We start from the raw sequence: 23,027 nt of genomic DNA, 5'->3' as shown, positions 1-23,027 counted from the left end.
AAGTGAGGAGAAATCAATATAACGGAGCCCAGGACAGTAGTAAAAATCTAGGAGTTCAGATCCTTCCCAAAACTTAAAATGTTTAATTCAGATAATTAATTTTTTAATTAAAAATACTGTATGATTTGCAATGACAGAGAAAATAAGATGAACTGGTAGATTTTGTGATGGTGTAATTCGAAATCAGTGGCTACTTTGCAGTGTGTTTGGCCAGAGAGGACATGTGTTTTTTTGCCTTCAATTCCATGTCATGGAAAGTTAGAGCCAAGTGAGTGTTGTAGTAGGGTGTATAGTGAACTGTATGTGGGAGTGGCCAGCACTGATGGGCAGGCCTGCAATACCAGTACCGATGCCTTACTGCAAACAGACTGAAAATAGGACTGCTTATTATCTGTACATTGCTGTAACGTTTCAAGACAAACGGGATTGTTCTTCACAGCTCAGGGGGGACTCTGGGAGGTTCAGACACAGCAGCATGTGAGTATGATGTACATGCATATTGCAGTAAGCAGTTTACCATGGCAGTTAGTCCAGATGGTAGATATTGTAGCAAATTTCTATGATCCTGAACAAGTGGTGTTTTATTGGAGATGTGTATTTTTATATTTTTTGATTATAGGTAGCACAAAGCTTTGCTGAGTATGTATTTGCTTTCAGCAGAGCGTGCCGCCTGCCCCCTGGGCTCATACAAATACATACTGACCAAACCTGTATGTCGGAGTGTAATGTCATTTAACCTACTTGTATGTTTCCTAATTTTGAAAGAAGAGTAGAAAGCCTGAAGTAGCCCTATACCAGCACAAGGAAAACAAATGACTAAATAATTCTAAAAGTAGTCAAATATTTGACACGACAGTCCAGTTTTTTCAGCTGATGCATAAATCTGTTGGGCTTGCTTGTCATACTTCAGTGGTATTTTGAGTACAAATATGATGTGCATTCTAGTAGCATCTGTTGTATAGACATATATTTTTATTTTTTAATATTTTTTAGCAGGCAGGAGGCCATCTGTGCATAAAATCATTTTTACAAGTAGCAGCCAGTTGTTGAACTAAAGTCGTCCTTTCTCAAGGAATATGAGAACTTTTGGATGCTGACAGAAGAACGCCCAGGGTATGTAAGGCTATGTGTGGGCTTGATGTTTTGTAGAAAGGATGAAAGTTTTGTGGTCTCTCGTGCTCCGTTGCCTGAAGCCAACATCCCCGGAATATATTTAAGACTTGGCAGTGATTGCTGAGCACTGTACTGCCACGTTTTAGAGGATTTTCTTACAGATGTAGCAGCAGCAAAAGAGCTGTAGGTCATGTGGATAAGCTAAGAATCCTTTCTGTGCTCTCATGGAATGTCTTTCAAAGTATGGCCTTTTACATTTCTTTAAAATATATATATATATAACTCAAATATTAAATAACAGGAATTGCATACAATGTATAAGTTTAGTGTGTGTGTGTGTGTGTGTGTGTGTGTGTGTGTGTGTGTTTTTTTTTCCTCCAAGCTTGAACTTGTTTTCTGTGACTTTAGTTAACCACAACTCTGTGTCTTTTGGGACTTTGTTTCCAGTCTATGCACCTGCAGTATCCCAGTGTCCTGCCCAGCTCACGTTGGCGGTGCTCTTGATTCTTCGGCCACACTGAAGACTGGATGCCAATAGTTTCAATCAAACTGAACGTGCTGGCCTTCTGTGTGCAGACATGTGGCCTAAGGTGGCATAGTAAAGCAACACTGTTGTCTAGGGCCGAAACAACTAATCCAATGGTTTCTAACCTGGGTTCGGTGAGTGAGTCTCGGGGGTTCGGCGGAGGTCACACAGGGCCGCCGTTACAAGGCAGGGGCGGACGGGTGCCCTGGGCGATACTATTTCGTATAGGAGGGGGGGGGCGCAGCCGCAGGTGAAGCTCTGCCACAGCCACGGCCGCCAGCACTGTACAAATTGTGTGCCGAGTGCACTCCTGCATCCGGGACTGTCACCTCCCGGCTCCCTTTCCTGTCTGCTGCAGCCTGTTTACTCCCCCTATGAAGGAGTCTCTTGGTCCCTTCCAGCTGCGTGACGTCACTCCACTTATGGCCGGAAGTGGGGGACTCGGAGCGCTGCGCAGAGAGCTGTGTGTCGGCACTGCCTGTGACAAGCTAGAGAGGCAAGGACTAGTCTCGAGGAGCCTGCCTGACTAGTGGAATTTGAACCTAGCAGACAATGTGCTAAAAAAGACTACCAAACTTGTTTAAAAGTAAGTAGAACCTGTTAAGAGCATATAATTAAATGGCTGGATTGGGGGGGGGGAGGGGAGGAGGCTAACTGAGGTGAGGTGACCAGCACTTTATTAATATAAAATGGCAGATAAAAAAAAGGTTTTTGTGTTATTTTAAATGAGCCTTCTCTGACTAGCAAAAATATATATATATATATATATATATATATATATATATATATATATATATATATATATATATATATATATATATATATATTGCAGCCTACCTGTGCCCATCACACGCAGCCACTGTGCCCATCACACGCAGCCACTGTGCCCATCACACGCAGCCACTGTGCCCATCACACGCAGCCCCTGTGCCCATCACACGCAGCCCCTGTGCCCATCACACGAAAAAATCATTTTATTTTACCGATTAAGAAGGGTTCGGTGAATGCGCATATGAAACTGGTGGGGTTCAGTACCTCCAACAAGGATAAGAACCACTGAACTAATCGATCGACATCTAATCGATTATGAAATGAATTGATTACAATTTTCATAATAGATTAATCAGCCAGTAACATAATGGGGTTAAAAAGCCCCGAGAATTAGCCCTTTATAGTACAAAAAAGCAAATTGCTACTGTAAATATTACTTTCACTGTCCCACAGTAATAGAATTAACCCCTTACAGTAGCGATTATTTGCTCTTTTTGTACTTTTTGTTTTTTAACCCCATTATGTTACTAAACATCTCAGGCCTGGGTCACACCTCTGTTTTATGGTGCTTTTTGCAGAAACGCACTACCGTTCATTTACATGTTTTTTTGGTTCAATATACTTCAATGGAGAAGCTGCAGAAAAGCATGTAATGTGTTTTTTTTTTTGCGGCAATTTGTGTTTTGTAATCTGCCCAACAACAAATTGCCCCCCCCAAAAAAAAAGCTTTTTTTGTTTTGTTTTTTTAAGGCTATTATCCGATTAATCGAAACAATAATCGGTGAACTAATTGATTATGAAAATAAACGTTCATTGCAGCCCTACTGTTGTCCAAAGGGGGAAAAAAAAGCAAAGAATAAAAAGCCTACAAGAAAAGACCTACAAGTCATAAGTAGGGGTAAACCTTTCCCAATTTTTTTTTTTTTTATTTGTGCTCAATTCACACTGCTGTGGTGCGAATTACATCCGTTTTTTAATGCGATTAGGGTGCGAATTCACAGGGCAATTTTCATGTGTCAAGTGGGATTCTTAGGCAAATTTATTGCTGTGATTCTTTTTTTTTTTTTTTATGGCCAATAGAAGCCAAAAAAAGCTGGATTTGCAGTAATGTGAACACAGGATTGCACATGACCCTTTAGCCACATCAGAATGGCATTGGTGTGAGTGGCTTTTTAAAAAGCCAATGTTATTTCCAATGACGTGAATCTATGCATTCGGAACAATTCGAAAATTGCATCAAAATTTGCATCGGTGTGAACCGGGCTTTGGGGTTCACCTTTAATGAGCCTCATTATGTCACACATTAACATGCATTGCCTTAGGCTAGGTTCACACATATGCAAATTGGATGCAGGTTTAGCTGTGTGTGTCTTTAGCTTTGTTTCAGGGCCAAATTCGGACAAAGATTTGGCCTTGCTTCCTCCCTGAACCAGAGAATGGAGACGCACAGCGTTCCTGTGCAATCTGTAGCCAGTTCCAGTGTGAACCGAGCCTTAAGGTCACCCAACTCTCCAAATCAAACAAAGGTGCATGCAGTATTTTTGGCAGTACAGCTTACTTTATTGTGTTTTGCTGCAACACAAGTGTGTTGAGAAGGTACATTGTGATGCTAGTAGTGTAAATTGCCCCTTAGGATTTATAGTACATACACTAAGGGCCAGATTCATGTACGATCGCGCATCTTTGTGCGGGCGTAACGTATCTGAATTACGTTACGCCTCCGCAACTTAGACGGGCAAGTGCTGTATTCTCAAAGCACTTGCTCCGTAAGTTGTGGCGGCGTAGCGTAAATTGGCCAGCGTAAGCCCGCCTAATTCAAATTTGGAACAGGGGGGCGTGTTTTATGTAAATGTTGTGTGATTGACGTTTTTCACGAACGCGCATGCGCCGTCCGTGGAAATCTCCAAGTGTGCATTGCTCCTAATACGCCGCAAGGACGTATTGGTTTTGACGTGAACGTACATTACGTCCAGCCCCATTCACGGACGAGTTACGCAAACGGGAACGACGGCCATACTTAATATTGGTACGCCGCACTTACGCCACCATATAGCAGGGGTAACTATATGCCGGGAAAAGCCTAACCTAAGCGGCGTAAATGTACTGCGTCGGCCGGGCGTACGTTCGTGAATTTGCGTATCTAGCTAATTTGCATACTCCGCGGAATTCGACGGAAGCGCCACCTAGCGGCCAGCGTAAATATGCAGTTACGATACGACGGTGTAACACAGTTACGCCAGTCGGATCTACGGGAAATCTATGCGTAACTGATTCTAAGAATCAGGCGCATAGATACGACCGCGCAACTCAGAGATACGCCGTCGTATCTCGTTTGAGAATCTGGCCTTAAGTTTTCTGCAATATGACTGCAGTACATATTTTGCAACATATGGTTATTTTGTTTTTCATACATCACGGGACACAGAGCTGCATAGTAATAACTATGTGGGTATATAGGCTACCTTCAGGTGATGGACACTGGCACATCCAAGACAGGAAGTCCACTCCCCTATGTAAACCCTATACTACAGGAGAGTCAGGACGCCCACTAACACACCGCTCCTTTCTCTATCTGCAATGTAGAGGGTCCTGACTCTCCTGTAGTCCAAGGGAGGGGGCGAGCACAACACTCCACACCAGGGAGAAAGCCTTGCATTACTGTGTGGAGTTACAGACAGAAGAACAGGAAGTGAGTATTTTTCAGAAGAAATAAGGACATTTAAAAGCAAAATCGAAGGATGAGGTAAGGGAAGGAGGACTGCACTAAGGTAAAGGAAGCTATTTAGGAAAAAAAATTGTACCTTTTACAACCCCTTTTAAACTGGCTTTGAGTACTATCAAGGGTCCGGTTTCGGCCTTTTAGATATTATTTCAAAGACTGCTGGCTACCCATTCTTTAGTTCTGGCCTTCTTACAGGGGGTAACGCTGATTAATCCGCCATTTAAGTCACCCTTGTGTCCATGGGACTTGGATTTGGTTCTCTCGGCTCTGCAGAAACAGCCCTTGAGCCATTACGTCCATATTCCCTTGGTCCTCTTGACTAGGAAAATGGTGGCCATATACTTGCTAGGAGGGTATCAGAATTTGGCTGTTTTTTTCTTGTAAAGAACCGTATTTGATTATTCATAAGAATAAGGTGGTATTGCGTCCTCATCTGTCCTTTCACCAAGATGTGGTTCTTCCTTCATTTTTTACAGAACCTAGTTCTGCAGAAGAAAAGTCACTACATTCTTTAGGGGGGGGGGGAGCCGTCTGACTTTTTTTCTCAGAAAGTCCGGCCGTGTGTACGAGGCATAAGGGGTTATTCCCTTTTCTCCATGTACAATTGCTATCCATCCAGATACATGGGTCAGGAAGAATCTTTGTACTGCATGTCCTAACATCTGTTCTAGGTAGATACAAGGACCAAGTACAAGGTGTACCCTTTGTGTCCTTTTTTTAGTGACCTGCTTGTCTGGGGGGAGCATTCAGAGGCAGATTTTTCTTTTTGAGATTATTGGGGCACATGCAATTTATCAGCCAATTTTAAACGGCACAGGTCTCATAAACAGATTGAATTTAGAGCGGAGTTCCACTCAAAAGTGGATCTTCTGCTTTAAAGGCTTCTAACCCCCTGACATGCCACATTTGGTATGTCTTTTTTTTTGGGGGGGGGGGGTACCTAGTTTTGGCAAGTATCCAGCTCCCACTTGGGCCAAGTTCTCAGTTCAAGCTGTCACAGACGGGTGCCCACACTTGTGATGCCGGAGAGAGCCGAGGAATCAAGTGGCCGCATCGCTGGACTATGGGACAGGTGAGTGTGTTTGTGTTTATTAAAAGTCAGCAGCTACACTTCTTCTTTTTTTTTTTTTTTTTTTTGTAGCTGCTGACTTTTAATAAACACAAAACCGAGTGGAACTTTAAGTTTTTGAAAGCCTTTAGAAGTAATGATGCTGGTCCTCATTAAGGATGAGCTGTGGCGTGTTCGCATGGTACACGTGCAGAGCCCGCCAGGAGGTGTGCACGGCGCTGTGCTAATCACAGCCAGGGAGACATTGTCCCGATGCTCGGCTGCAGAGATCGGGAAATATCTCCCTGGCTGTGATTAGCGCAGCGCCGTGCAGACTTCCTGGCGGGCTCTGCACGTGTACCATGCAAACACGCCAGAGCTCATCCTTAGTCCTCAATATTGATTGCAATAAGGAAAAACTTTAATCGCCACTATTGTTTGCCAGATTAAGGCAAACAAGCCATGTGACTGTCACATTCAAATCTTCTTGTAGTTGATTGAAAATAACTTACTTTTTTTTCAAAAGAAAAAAAAATCCTTTTCCTGTTGCGTTGGGTTTGTGAATAGAGTCTTGTGTCTAATTTGTCTCACTCATCTTTTTATACACCTCGTGACAAGTTTTATAAAAATATTTTAGATAACAAAGGAGGAGGCTTGGTTTTGCCAATTTATTTATCTCCTCAATTTCCTAAAATAAAATATCGGTCCATTATTGGGTCAACCCATTTATTGAAGGGTCACAAAGTCATCTCTTCCAAGTGCTTCAGAATTATACCTGAAAAGTTGTGCTATGTATGGATCTTTGGTCCTACCAAGAATGGGGTAATCCTCCTACTAGATTGATGATGATGATTGCTTTTCTGTTTAATATGGAAGCCCCCTATCCAGACCTGTTGTAACAGTGCATATAAATCAGTCAAAGTTTTATATGGATACAGGGAAAGGGGGCAGTTTGAAGTATATGGCTGGTATTAAATTGATAAAATATGTAACTAAAAGTTTTAATAAACCCATAACAGTAAAATCAGTCTGTATATGCCGTAAAGCATGCTTGTTATACTCACTGTGAAACCTAAGGGGTTAATCCTCTACATTGTGTAAAAAGGCTGTTTGATCCTGTGTGTGTGTGTGTGTGTGTGTTTGTTTATTTTTTTTATATACTCCTTCTTCCACTGTCCCCAGTCCATTTGCTGATAGCACAGAGCTCTAGGAGTCACTCTGCACATGCTCAGTTTGGTGTGTATTGCTAGAGGTTTTTTTTTTCCTCTTTTGGAGGATGCATATGAAAAGCACAGGGCCAATCGGCACTGTCCAGACAGTGTCAGGGGTCATGCAGCCTCCCAAGTCAGTCAGAGGAGAATGAAAAGTCCTACAAGCTTTAACCAGTGCTCGCCTGGACACTGATAGAAGTCTGAAGACTGCTATATACTGCTGATGAGAAAAAGTATTTAGCAGTTTATATTTACTGAAATAGTTGCATTTTCATATTCTGTGTACTGTGGGGGACCAGATATAGTAAATACAGGGTCCTGGGTTTAGGATCATTTTAGGGGTAGGCAGTAGACACACTGGTTGTAATGGTATGTGCAGCAGGGGCAAGATGAGTAATAACAAGCAATGGGATGGAGTTCTCTGGCATCCAATGTGAGGATGCCACAGTGCACTCCCACCCTTCAACATAAAACTAACACAAATGTAAAACTGGTATGAAGAGATTGATAAAACTAGGGCAGTTGTCTCCAAACTGTGGCCCAAGGGCCAGATTTGGCCCTTTGTTCACCTTTTTAAATAGCCATTGGGGCACTAATTATCCCACTGACGCCAATGAAGGGACGCAATACCTCCCAAAGACAACACTGGGGCACCATTCCTCCCAATGACATCGGTGATGGGACACCATTCCTCCCAATGACATCGGTGATGGGACACCATTCCTCCCAATGACATCGGTGATGGGACACCATTCCTCCCAATGACATCGGTGATGGGACACCATTCCTCCCAATGACATCGGTGATGGGACACCATTCCTCCCAATGACATCGGTGATGGGACACCATTCCTCCCAATGATACCAAGCGATGGGACACCCTTCATCCCACTGACAGCAATGATGGGGCACTATTCCTTCCAATGACCTCAAATATGAGGCATTGTTTACTCTCTCTAGTCCAGCCCCCCTAAAGTCTGAAGGACATTAAACTGGCCCTTTGTTTAGAAGGTTTGGAGACCCTTGATCTAGGGGTTAACTAACTTTAACTACAAATTTTAGGGTTAACATATCTTTAGTGTTTAATGACAAATTGTATTCTGCTATGTGTCTTTTTTTTTTTTTTTTAAGGCACTAGATCATGTTTCTGGTACAAGGCATTTATTTATTTTTTTAATTGGCACTACAAACGGTCATAAACACAATGCATACTAGGCAGCAGAAAACATGCCAGAACTGCTGGAAGCGGCTCTCCCTGGGGCCGCTCAAGAAGAGGAGGAGCCAGGAGCACTGTCAGGGGACCCCAGAAAAGGAGGATCAGGGCCGCTCTGTGCAAAACCCTTGCACAGAGCAGGCAAGTATAACATGTTTGTTATTTGTAAAGGTTTTTTTTTTTATAATTACTTTAACCACTTAAGGACGGCTTCCTGCAGATATACGTCGGCAGAATGGCATGGCTGGGCACAAACACGTACCTGTACGTCCTCTTTAAGTGTCCAGCCGTGGGTCACGGGCGCGCAACCCGGTCCAAAGATCCGTAGCTGTGGGACCCGCGGACCCGATCGCCGCCGGAGTCCCGCAATCGGTCCCTGGAGCTGAAGAACGGGGAGAGCTGTGTGTAAGCACAGTTTCCCCGTTCTTCACAGTGGCAGCTTCATTGATCGTGTGTTCCCTGATATAGGGAAACACGATCAATGACGTCACACGTCCAGCCCCGCCCCCCTACAGTTAGAAAAACATATGAGGTCACACATAACCCCTACAGCGCCCCCTAGTGGTTAACTCCCAAACTGCAATTGTCATTTTCACAGTAAACAATGCATTTTTATAGCATTTTTTGCTGTGAAAATGACAATGGTCCCAAAAATGCAATAAAACTATCTCCTATTTTGTAAACGCTATAAATTTTGCGCAAACCAATCGATAAACGCTTATTGCGTTTTTTTTTAGTTTTTTTACCAAAAATAGGTAGAATACGTATCTGCCTAAACTGAGGGAAAAAATTTTTTTTATATCTTTTTGGGGGATATTTATTATAGCAAAAAGTAAAAAATATTGCATTTTTTTTCAAAATTGTCGCTCTTTTTTTGTTTATAGCGCAAAAAATAGAGGTGATCAAATACCACCAAAAGAAAGCTTACACCCGTAAATTGCGAAGATAAGAAAAAAATTACTCAGTGAGCAGTATAACATTTTTGTATATTTTTGTAAATAAAATGTATGTATTTTTTGATAATCCCGCCTTGCCTCAAAAGTCCGTCCATTTAATTACTGCTCTGTGAGTAATTTTTTTCTTGTCTGTACAGTTTGATTTGGTCCTGTGCTGATCACATGCACTCTCCCAAGGAAAAAAAAAACTCTTTAGCAACACCCACCAAACTGGCAGCTTGTCCCCTAGACTCTTTACTGTCCAGAGATGGTTTTGGGACTCTGGAAGAAGGGGAGGATCAGATAAGACTGGATCAAACTGCTTTTTTACACAATACATATGATTAACCCCCACAGTGAGTATAACGAGCATGCTTTACTGCATATACAGACTGATTTTTACTGCTGTGGGTTTAGTAACACTTTAAAGCCTGGCTGTCTTTGGTCTCAATTATTTGAATTCCTGACCAAAAACAAGCACGCGCTCAGTCAGAATGGAGAGGAGTCGGCACTCATAGTCTGCATTCTTGTACCAGGGATGCGAGTCATGCAGACACACCTTCTGTTTTAAAATAGCTCTACTGTCTGTAAATGGTTGTGGACCTGAACTCATAAGTGACGATTTAGTGTTTTATCTGAAACGTCCTGAAATGTTAATTGTCTCTAAACACTACCCTATTATCTTGAATTTTCCAGAAAAATAGCAGTGCGCTTGTTGACATATCCTAGATACTTGTATACTTACAGCCTCATAGCTATATATCTAAGGCAATTTACTCCTAGTCTTGTGCTCACTGTTCTCCTTGAGGAAGCTGTACCTGAGGACCTGCACTGCGTGTATCTCCCTTCTCCTGATTCATTATTTCTGCAGATATTTCTTTACTTATGCTGCTTGTTGGTCATTCCCCCTCCAGTCATCAGATCACCAGATTACTAGGGTTGTCCCGATACCGATACTAGTATCGGTATCGGGACCGATTCCGAGTTTTTTCGCCGGTACTCAGACGCCGATACCCCGCCCCGATACACAAATAGAATATTTAACCCCCCGACCGCCGCCACCGGAGCCGCAATCCGCCGCCGTTACGCCGCATCCCCGCTACCGCCGACTGTGTAATACGGGCGGGAACATTACAGCTTTGAATAGCTGTAATGATTTGCGCCGCGCATAGACACTCCCCCTTGCTCGGGTGAACTGTCCAATCCCGAGCGAGGGGGAGTGTCTATACACGCAGCGCGGCGCCAATCATTACAAAGCTATTCAAAGCTGTAATGTTCCTGGCCGGCCGTAGTACTGTACACAGTCGGCGGTAGCAGGTAAGCGGGCCATGGCTGCATATGGGGGGGAAACATGGCTGGATGGGGGGGAGACACATGGCTGCATATGGGGGGGAGACACATGGCTGCATATGGGGGGGAGACACATGGCTGCATATGGGGGGGAGACACATGGCTGCATATGGGGGGGAGACACATGGCTGCATATGGGGGGGAGACACATGGCTGCATATGGGGGGGAGACACATGGCTGCATATGGGGGGGAGACACATGGCTGCATATGGGGGGGAGACACATGGCTGCATATGGGGGGGAGACACATGGCTGCATATGGGGGGGAGACACATGGCTGCATATGGGGGGGAGACACATGGCTGGATGGGGGGGAGACACATGGCTGGATGGGGGGGAGACACATGGCTGGATGGGGGGGGAGACACATGGCTGGATGGGGGGGGAGACACATGGCTGGATGGGGGGGGAGACACATGGCTGGATGGGGGGGAGACACATGGCTGGATGGGGGGGAGACACATGGCTGGATGGGGGGGAGGCACATGGCTGGATGGGGGGGAGACACATGGCTGGATGGGGGGGAGACACATGGCTGGATGGGGGGGGGGAGACACATGGCTGCATATGGGGGGGAGACACATGGCTGGATGGGGGGGAGACACATGGCTGGATGGGGGGGAGACACATGGCTGGATGGGGGGGAGACACATGGCTGGATGGGGGGGAGACACATGGCTGGATGGGGGGGGGGAGACACATGGCTGGATGGGGGGGAGACACATGGCTGGATGGGGGGGGGAGACACATGGCTGGATGGGGGGGGAGACACATGGCTGGATGGGGGGGGGGGAGACACATGGCTGGATGGGAGGGGGAGACACATGGCTGGATGGGGGGGGGGAGACACATGGCTGGATGGGGGGGGGAGACACATGGCTGGATGGGGGGGAGACACATGGCTGGATATGGGGGGGACATGGCTGCATTTGTGGGGGGACATGGCTGCATTTGTGGGGAGACATGGCTGCATTTGGGGACACATTAAAAAAAAGTATCGGTATTCGGTATCGGCGACTACTTGAAAAAAAGTATCGGTACTTGTACTCAGTCCTAAAAAAGTGGTATCGGGACAACCCTACAGATTACCTTTGCAAAGGTCTGCCTCTACCAATATGGCTTTTTTTTTTTTTTTTTTGTAAATCATAGCAAATCACTAATGAGGAAACGATCGGCTTCAGGAAGCCTACTGGCAATACTAGTGACCAGTCTTTTTTTGCATATTGTGCATTTAACCACTTAAAGCAGTTGTATACCCCACTTTTGTGGGTTTTTTTTTTTTTTACCTACAGGTAAGCCTATAATAAGGCTTGCCTGTAGGTAAAATTAATATCTCCTAAACCTCTAAGTTTTAGCTGTCAGCGGCAAAAACGCTCTGAAGGTCCAAGGAATGCTACCGAAAAATCGGAGCACTTTGCTGGAACTGAGGACTCCTGCGCATGCGCGGCAGTGGCGTGCTCAGGGCCCCCTTTTGCAGCGACGGAGCCGCAAAACCAGAAGAAACACAGAGGGAACATGTCAGCTCTCTGTGGTGACCGGGAGGCGGTACGGGGGCTTCGTTCTAAGGTAAGTATTTCATAATGAGCTAGTATGCTTATTGTGCATTTGCCTTTTTTTTTTTTTTATTTACAAGTTTTTTTTGGTCGGGCATACAACCATTTTGAGGAGTCCAGCCTTTGGAGAAGAGTTCATTTAAAAGAGAAGCATGGACTATAAAGATTTTTTAATATATATATATATATATATATATATATATATATATATATATATATATATATATATATATATATATATATATATATATATATATATATATATATATATATATATATATATATATATATATATATATATATATATATATATATATATATATATATATACACCTAGGTGGATGCAACATCAATTTGATGCTGTTTCTGTTCCCCGCTGGCTCTGCACAAAGAGTGATCAGACACCGCTGATTGCTCAGCTGTCCACCCACTCTGAGCAGAGAGCCATGACCATCAGCCACCACTGTCTGCTCTCCTCTCCAGAGCTCCCTGGAGTGTGGTGTGGGGGGGAGGGGCTGTTTCAGTCCCCCAGCGGCTTTCTGAGAGGCTGAGCCAGGTGCTGATCCAGGCTCTGTGATGTCAGCTGACCGTGGGCTTTAACTTTAGCTTAAAACGGGTCACAGGAGTGCAAAACGAACTGCATTTGGCTATATTTCTCCTTTCTTTCCCTTTTTTTTTTTTTTTTTTTTTTTAAATGATGTCGCTTTTATTTAATCTCTTTGTAGTTCTTTAGATCTACATGTTATGACTATTTTTATTGGTAAATGCCTTATAATGGTTTCTCTCATTGAAAAAGGGTTGCTTTGTAAACTCATAATGCAGTGGTCTGTGCTGGCCCAAGTGTCTTTCCACAGACCTGTATTGTAGAAAAGAGGAGGGGGTGTCTGAACAGTTTTGAGAACTGAGTGCATTTGAACCAACTGTAGTGACTATTGAGCTGCACACTGACACCTGCTGTGGCAATAAAGTGTGGGTGTCTATCAGACTAGGTTGTAGAAGAGAACGTATAGATTCATGGGGAGAGTGTACAAACTTCCTGCATGTAATGCACTTGGTGGGATCTGAACCTAGAATCCCAGTGCAGCCAGGCAACATTTTTTACTGTATTGCTTCTGTACTGGTTAACCATCTCAAGCATGCATTTCTTAATAAAATCAGTTTTATATCACTTAATTTAATATTTTCTTTTCTCAGGGCACAAATCATAACTCCTAAGGCGTACAGAGGATAGGAACAGATGGAAAGCTGTTTGGGCTGCATGGAGTCAAGCTATGTCACTGCATGCCGGTGTCCTTCCATGCCAGATGGGGTTTATTGAACAGATGACAAATTTCTTTGGGATATGACTGTCAAGATGCTGTCTGGTAACTCGCAATCCCCGGAGGAGTCTAAAGCTCTCCTGTCTCAGGAGAAATTGAAGGGTAAAAGTCCTTATCATGTTGGACCTCTCTTCCCGCATCGGGCTGAGAGGATTGTCATCACCCGAAGCGAAAGTGTTCCAGAAGAGAATGTACTGCAGATCACCATCACAGAAACGACCATTATCGAGTCTGACTTGGGAGTTTTCAACTCTAGAGCCCTAATCTACCTCACATTATGGTTTTTCTTCAGCTTTTGTACTCTATTCCTCAATAAATACATCCTCACCTTATTGGAGGGGGAGCCGAGCATGTTAGGTAAGCTTCTGTAAATTGCTAATATCATATTATTCGAAGAAAAAAAAATCCAGTTTAACAGCATATTTGTTGGCAGTTTAAGAATATCTTCTTGCTTAGTTTTAAAGCGTATGGAAATGTAATCTATTGCAAGTTACTATTCTTTAGATGAAGTGCCTACATTCGTTCTTCAGGCTTTTTTTTACCTGGTGAGCGTGCAAATAACACACTTCCTGTCCTTGGATGACCATGCTCCACTCCTCCAGAAATCCACTGACCAAAAAATCTGTTAATCGGTCACCCACTCCAATCATGCCTCAGTTTTTTGCTACTGTTCTAGGAGAATGGATGTCTTTTCCCTTCTGCAGTCAAGATTATTCATTAATGCTGAGCCTAGAGAGTTTCTAGATGCAGTTTTCCAGATCAGGTTGGCTAATCCTCCACATAGCTTTGGAACCCATATCCGGACTCTTCCATGAAGAAGATGTAGGACTCATCTGTTATGTGACCCTTCGGGCACTGGGCTTCGCTTAGAATACTTTCCAGGTCACCTAATGTATTGTGTACGTTAGCTGCAGAGCGCTTCACAGGTCCAGAATTACTAGCATGGGCTCAATATACAGTTCCCAACCTGTCAAAATGTTCCCAGTACATTGGCTCTGAAAACTGGTTTGGTATAGTGACTGGCCTAATCCTTAATAGTTCCTCAAGAAGTGCTGCATTTCCATTGTTGAGCCAGCTATTTCTTGTCTTATTAAGAATATGACCATACAAGTCAAGGACATTCCATTGTTTAAAGAACTTGTGGGGAAAAAAAAAAAACTGGAAACCCCTCCTAATGTCGTTCCCCCCCCCCCCCCCCCCCCCCCCCCCCCCCTTTCAAATGGTTATTCCTGTCATGTCCATCTGCAAGTCCCTGACAGTATGACCCTAGGATATGTCTGGGGATCGAACAATCCACCCTTACTGGTCCTTTTGCCTGTAGCCATGCACTACTGTATTGTGTTTTGATGTGCTTGCAAATATCACGTGCCTTCCAAACCTGGGACTCCATTCTATCACAAGGCTTGGACTCCCAAAGCCTCCAAGCTGCGACAAAAGCTCTATAAGTGGGGGGGACATTTGTTGGCAGTTGCTACCACCTGGTCTGAAAAACATCTCAGACTCATGAATGATGAATGTAGTGTGTAGGGGTTACAGGCTAAAATTTCAAGCTCTACCTCTGCCTGCTGCCTGTTTAACCTGCCAATATCCATGCAGAGACGAGCAGACCTCCACACTGCTTTGGCACAACTCCTCTCTCAGGAAGTCATCATTTCAGTGTTTCAACTCCAACCTGTTTACTCTCTCCAAATCAAAAGTGGGCATTTGCCCTATGCTGGGTTTAAAGCCCTTCAAGTTCACCGGTTCAAGTGCAAAAATGTTGTATTGAATCGGTCAGGTCAGTCATTGCCTCTTTCCACCCAGGAGACTTTATGGCCTAGGTGGACATTGAGGATGCATTCTTGCATATCCCGATCTATCCAGCATGCCAGAGACACCTGCATTTTGCAGTGGGCTTATAAACACTACCAGTTCATATCCTTCCCATTTGGCCTGTGCACAGCTTCTCTAGTCTACTCTGAGGTGCCTAGCCCCTTTGCTTACTTATTCCCAGAGAATCACTATAATCAAGGGGTCTCAAACTCAAATTACCTGAGGGCCACAAGACAAGTTTTCATATCCCATGGGGGGCCGCATGCAAACTTAAACTTAAGAAACAACAGTGCTGGTGTCAGCGAACGCACTATTAACCCCCAGCACTGGTGTCAGCGGACGCACTATTAACCCCCAGCACTGGTGTCAGCGGACGCACTATTAACCTCCTGCACTGGTGTCAGCAGACACACTATTAACCCCCTGCACGGTGTTGGCGGAAGTGCTATTAACCCTTAGCACCGGTGTTGGCGGACACGCTATTAACCCTTAGCACCGGTGTCGGGGGGAAGCAATATTAACCCCTAGCACCGGTGTCGGCGGGCGCATTATTAACCCCTAGCACTGGTGTCGGCAAACGCATTAACACTGACCACTACACTACACAGGGCCCAGCACATCAGGGCACAAGCCACATCGGGGTACAGGGCACAGCACATCAGGACAGGGCATATCAGGACATGACACATCAGGACAGGGTACAGGACACGGCACATTGGGCACATCAGAGCACGATCGGAGTACAAAGGACACAGGTCAGCGTTTACTTGTCGTTTTCTTCAAATGCAGAGTAGCGCAGGAAGCGTCTGTCATAAGTTCAATTCTCTCTCATGACGCGCTGCTGCTCCCCGGTGGCCCCTCCTCTCTTTTCCTCATCCAAGATGATGTCACAAGCAAATGGGGATGAACGAGAAGAGGAGGGGCCGCTGGGGAGCAGCAGCGTGACATGAGAGAGAAGTGAACTTATGACAGACGCTTCCTGCGCTACTCTGCATGCATCTTAATCTGCCGCCACCACCCTGTCTGCAGGCCATTTATAATCGGGCCAGTACTTTGAGACCCCTGCTATAATCGTATACCTGGAGGACCTTTTCCTGACAGCACAGTTTATGAACCTTTTTTATAATGGTTCTGGACTTGATGACTTCCTTCTTTGGGGCAGTCTGGTATGCCTAAGTGTATTCCAGACTGTTGCAGCTCAACATTTGGCTAGGTGGGACCAACGGGCAATTTCTCTAGACAATCACCTGTGCCTGACACCCAGGAACAGGCTGTCCTTGGCTTGGGGGTTAAATGAATCTGTGCCTGGAGTCTGGAAGAGCCTCACAATGGACGCCAGTCTGATGGGCTGAGGAGGAGTAAGACACCCTTTCAGTGCAGGAGACTTTGTCACCGGAGTAAGCCTGCCTCACTGTTAATATACTGGTACTCAAAACTATCTGTTTATTCCTTCAATGCTGGACATCTTGGCTGTAGGGTCATCTAACAAGGATTCAGTCACAGTGCCAGGAGGGTGGATGTACATCAACCATAAGAGAGGAACCCGAAGTCTTGCTTCTCAAAGAGAGGTTGATCAGATTCTGTTTTGGATGGAACCTTATGTTCCGACTCTATCTACTGTGCACATTCCAGACATGGAAAATTGGCAGGTGGATTTTTTCAATGTTAGGACACTGGAGATTGGTCTCTGCCCACAGGTGTTTCAAGAACTCAGTAGCAAGTGGTGAACAACAAACTGAGCTGATTTATTTATTTATTTATTTTCCCAGCTCCAGGGATCCTCTAGCTCTAGTAGGGAATGCCTTTGTGACGCTGCAGCATCAGTTTTCTTGATCTACGCTTCTGAAGCTCCTTGCAGGAATTGAACTGGAAGGTGTTCCAGTGATTACTGTCTCATTACAGCAGATAGAAGCGATTGTGTTCAGCAGGCGGCTCTTCTTTTCCCCGCGAGGGTCTGCTGCTGACATTCATCGTAACTGATAGATTTGCATCCGGGGACATGTTTAATTTTATTTTTTTATGGACTTGTCGCACACAGTCGTGTGTGTGTGTGTGTGTGTGTGTGTGTGTGTGTGTTTTTTTTTATTTTTTATTTATTTACTTTTTACATTCTTGTTCACACTGGGGCGACTCATCAGGCGGCTCAGCCGCCTGACTAGTCACGTCCCATTCAATGCAATGGAACCGTTCTAATAGGAGCGACGCAAGTCGCTCCGACTTAGAAAAAGGTTCTTGCTAAGGTAAAGAGGCAAGTACCTCTTTCGCTTCTCTTTCCCAATTTGCCCCTTGTCTCTTCCCCTAAACTGTTCCTTCCATTCCCTTCGGGGTTAATTTTATTTATTTATTTTTCTTCTCTCTCTCTCTTCTCTTTTCCCCTTCTTTTTTTTTTTTTTTTTGGGTTATCTCTCCCTTCCCTAATGATGGACCCCCCATAGATCGAATGAGGGAATGAAGTATAACAGTATGATCTCTCTGGCCAGCTCTCTTGGAGAGAAGATGGGAATTATGGAGAGGCCCGGAGCTGCAGGTTCCTCTCTCTTTTTTTTTTATTTTATATATATTTTTCCTATATCTCTTTTGAAGGATAGCTCTTATATACTGAGATTTTTTTCTTTTGGTTTGTACTAAATCCACATAAGAGATAAGGATAAAGGAACAATACAGAAGCCACCTATGGCACACGCCCCTATACATAGGCTGACGCTCAAAAACCGTTAAGACGGTGAGTGTTTTTTCTTATTAGCAGGGTAGCTAATATTAGCAAAGTGAGACATCTCTCATCCTATTGAAGGGGGAGATTGTCTCCCTTTTTTTTTTTTGTTGTTTTTTTTTTTTTGTTATTATATAATTTATTTATTTGTATTTTTTTTTTCCTCTCTCTTTTCTTGTTTTGTCTTTTTTGGTCTTTTTTTTTTTTTTTTTATTATAAGGGTGCCCCTATCGTTTGGGGTTTTTTTTTTTTCTTACCCTTGTTCTTTTCCTCCTTTCTCTTACTGTTTGCTCTCCACCCCTATACGCCTAATAAATATTCTGTTGTGAACATAAGGAAACTGGGATGGAGACATTAAATGTGTTATCATTGAATGCGAAGGGGTTGAATACACCCGAAAAAAGGAGGGTCCTTATGCACGACTTACAAAGACTGGGAGTTGACGTGGCATATATACAGGAAACTCACTTTAGAGAAGATAAAATACAGATTCTAAAGAATAAGCAATACCCAATAACATACCACGCGACAAATCAGGAGGCTAAGTCAAAAGGGGTGTCAATTCTTATAGCAGGGAGAATCCAGTGGACATATGTAGATTCTATGAGAGACCCGAAAGGAAGATATATATTTGTGAAAGGTAAGATAGGAGGAAGAGGGGTAACATTTGCTACTGTGTATGCCCCAAATGAGCACCAGGAAATCTTCTTAGATAAAACGATTAAGCGTCTGCAAGATTTCACAGAAGGACAATTGATTTTGGGAGGAGATATGAATATTCCGTTAGACCCCAAGGAGGATACCTCTTCGGGAAAGTCTTCCATTTCTTACGGTGTGAGAAATCGTATCACTCAAAATCTGTATAAAAAACAGTTGATTGATATATGGAGGCTGCTGCATAATAAAGAAAAAGATTACACGTTCTACTCTGTCCCACACAAAACATATTCTCGTATAGACCTTTTTTTAATTCCACATGCCCAACTGCATTCAGTACGAGCGGCCAAAATAGGATCCATTACGTGGTCGGACCACGCCCCGATTTTTTTGGAATATGAGATACAAGACCCAAGACAGAATAGATCAAATCAGTGGAGATTAAATGAGAGCCTGCTGCAAGATAAAGAGGTCTTAGAAGATGTAATTAAAGAGCTGAAGTTTTACTTCAGCACAAACGACACCCCGGAATGTGACCCCGGAATTGTCTGGGAAGCACATAAGGTGGTTATCAGAGGGGTGTTAATAAAACATGGATCTAGGATTAAGAGGAAACGCACGGAAAAACTAAAAAGGTTACTGGAAGAATTAACTATTCTAGAGGGCAGACATAAACAAACAAGGTCAATAACAGTAGAGAAAGAGATGGCTAGGAAAATAACTGAAATTACAGATCTCCTGTATTACAAAGCAAAAGCAGCAATACAGAGATGCAAAAAGTTTGCATATGAATCAGGAGATAAGTGTGGGAAAAGATTGGCTAGACTGTTACGGGAACAAAAGATGAGTAATTATATTCCATATATTAATCCATCGCAGAAACCAAAGGTCACAAAACCAAATGATATAGCCAAGGAGTTTCAAGAGTATTACTGCTCTCTTTATAATATACAGAGTAAGCCCCCGACCCAAGAACAGATCGATCAGTATTTAATGGAATCGGCAATACCGAGATTATCAGAATCTGATAAAGAGAAGTTAGATGAACCCATAACAGAGGAAGAACTTAAACTGGCAGTAAACTCAATGAAAATGGGGAAAGCCCCAGGACCCGATGGCTACACGGGCCAATATTATAAAATTCTGTTCCCCTCGCTATCGAGATATATGGCTAAATTATTTAATGCATTAGGGACATCGGCCAGTCTAGCCAAAGAAACTTTATTAGCCTATATCTCGGTGATACCAAAAGAGGGGAAAGATTTGGCCCTCTGTGGAAGTTACCGACCGATCTCCCTGTTAAATTTGGATGTGAAGATTTTCGCTAAGGTATTAGCGAATAGGATACAACAGCATATTCCAGATCTAATACATTTAGATCAGGTGGGATTTGTCCCTACGAGGGAAGCACGCGATAACACTATCAAAGCTATTAACCTGGTTCAGATAGTGAACACAACACAGACGCAATGTGTATTTCTGAACACAGATGCAGAGAAGGCATTTGACAGGGTGAATTGGAGGTTTATGCGGGCAGTGTTACAGCATGGAGGCTTTGGGAATAAAATAATAAAGTGGATATTTTCTATGTACTCAGGCCTCACGGCACAGGTACGGGCCAATGGAATATTGTCAGAGCCTCTTCAGATTTCGAATGGGACAAGACAGGGATGTCCCCTGTCCCCACTCCTCTTCGCCCTGTCATTGGAGCCTTTTCTGTGTACCTTACGTTTAAATCGGAACATCTTAGGAATACAAGTAGGGAAGAACCACTGTAAAATTACAGCTTATGCAGACGATATGTTGTTTACCCTCACTAAACCGTTGATCTCAATCCCGAACTTGATGAGGGAATTTCAGAAATACGAATCTCTTTCGAATTTACGTATTAATTTTAACAAATCGGAAGCGATGGGAGTCAATGTCCCACATGCATTGATAACACATTTAAAACAAAAATTCAAGTTCAAATGGACAGACAGAGCATTGACATATCTGGGCATACAACTACCAGGGAAGGTGGATAAGATCTTCGAACTAAACTTCCCACCATTATTGCAAAAGGTGAAGATGTTACTGGATAGGTGGAATCGGGGGTTTCATACCTGGTTGGGCCGATGTAATATCATTAAGATGAACATACTTCCGAAAATTCTTTATTTATTACAAACTTTACCAATACGCATCCCAGTGAAGTATTTCAGACAATGTCAGAGTGATTTTTGAGTTTATTTGGGCACACAAAAATCCCCGGATACAAAGGAAACAACTAATGCTTACTAAGCAACAGGGAGGACTAGGGGTGCCAGATATACGGAAATATTACTACGCCGTACATTTGAATAGGTTAATAGATTGGAACAGGCACTCAGACATTAAGTTATGGGTACAAATTGAACAGTCCCAATCTAAGATACCATTAGAAAGAGCACCATGGTGGTTTGCCTCACTACCTAAAGAAATAAATAAGAACCCGATACTGGGAAATACGGTGAAGATTTGTGCAATAGCACTCCCTATGATTGGTATTGACCCTGGGATCTCTCCATTGTATCCGGTGATAGGCAATCCCCTCTTCCCATTGGGATATGAAGATGGTGCTTTTCGGCACTTAAGGGACAGAGACTGTATACAGGTAGTTGACTATATCCGATTGGGAAGATGGGTGACAATAGCTGACCTGATGGAACAAGAGAACGTATTCTGTTTAAAATTTTGGAATGCACTTCAGATGGTCCACTTCCTGAATACTCTGCCGAATCCAGGGGGTTTCGAAAGACCACTAATGAGATTCGAAAAAATGTGTATTGAAAAAGGTATACTATCACATACTCTCTCAATAAGTTATGAACTATTAGCACAGTCGGGGAGTTTCCCTCTGAGGTGCATACAAGAATGGGAACAGGAATTAAACAAGACATTTAGTAGTGAACAAAGACAACGCATATACAAGCGAGCGCACGAAACATCAATCTGCGCAAGGATACAAGAGACAAATTATAAAATCTTTGCGAGATGGTACAGGACACCTGAAAGGTTAAACCACATTTTTTCAGAGGTATCGGATAAATGTTGGAGGTGCCAGGGAAGTAAAGGGACGATGTTACATATATTCTGGGATTGTCCCATGTTAAGGAGTTTTTGGCGAGAGATTAGAAGGGTTCTCCAGATTTGTTCAGAATATGAGATACCAGATGACCCAGAATTCTACCTTTTACATATGAATCAAATATCAGAGAAAGCATACAGAGAAACAAGCATATGCCACCTCCTAGACGCTGCAAAGGCTTGTATAACGAAGATGTGGAAGTCACCATTGGCACCAACTATAGAGATGTGGATATGTAAAGTAAAGGAAATTAGCAAATTAGAAGAATTAGTATGGACAGCACAACATAAACAGGAAAGGCATCTAAGAATGTGGACCTCCTGGAAGTCCTTTTTGGACTCAAGGGTAGAGGTTTAAAGAGGTTAAGGGGGGAAAAAAAAGTTTTTATAAGAAGACTGGAGATCTGAAGGGGTTGTGACTAGGTAGACATGAAGAATAACAGAGAAGGGGGTGAGGGAATTTTTTCCCTTTTTTTTTTTTTCTCTCTCTTTTTTTATTTATTTATTTTATTTTTTTTCCCTTTTTTGGTAAGGTGTTTTGTTGTTCTTGATGTCCCTGGGATAACAGGTGGGAAGAAGACAGAGGTTTGAAAGGGACGCATGTTTGATTTTGATGATAAGGTAACAGGAGATGTATAATACTACGTCAAATGTATGTTGAGTGGTATTATCTGTATTATTTATCTATTATGTATTGTGATTATTATTTTTTTTTTATAATAAAAAAACAAGTTATAAATCAGAAAAAGGTTCTTGCACGACTTCGGGGGCGGCTCGGGGCGACCTGCATTGACTTCTATACAGAAGTCGTTTTGCAGAGTCGCCCCCAAAGTCGTGCCGCGGAAGTGTGAACCGGCTTTGAAGTTGGATGGATATGTGTACTATTTAGCCCACACTTATTCACATGGGGGGTTGCTGGGACCTGGAAGCCTTCTTTATTCTGATAAACTACCCCTCGCACCCCCACAACCACTAGGCC

At 43.5% G+C, this 23,027-nt stretch overlaps 1 protein-coding gene across 3 annotated transcripts in view; it reads left to right on the top strand.

Annotated features, from left to right (window-relative positions):
* The window catches only part of SLC35E2B (solute carrier family 35 member E2B), a 65,674-nt gene that overhangs the window by 17,097 nt on the left and 25,550 nt on the right, over positions 1 to 23,027 (top strand). Inside the window, exons 2-3 of one of the 3 annotated variants that reach the window (XM_040325837.1) lie at positions 994 to 1,113; positions 13,637 to 14,118. In XM_040325837.1, the coding sequence (XP_040181771.1) occupies positions 13,785 to 14,118 (334 nt within the window). In that variant the 5' untranslated portion in view covers positions 994 to 1,113; positions 13,637 to 13,784. Of the gene's footprint in view, positions 1 to 195; positions 478 to 993; positions 1,114 to 13,636; positions 14,119 to 23,027 lie in introns of those variants that run through there. The other 2 variants (XM_040325838.1, XM_040325836.1) reach the window with 2 other exon arrangements.

Source organism: Rana temporaria, chromosome 10 (genome assembly GCF_905171775.1).
Source record: "Rana temporaria chromosome 10, aRanTem1.1, whole genome shotgun sequence".
Classification (NCBI taxonomy): domain Eukaryota; kingdom Metazoa; phylum Chordata; class Amphibia; order Anura; family Ranidae; genus Rana; species Rana temporaria.
The sequence above is the reverse complement of the archived record's forward strand: the minus strand, read 5'-3'. Positions and strand labels throughout refer to the sequence as shown.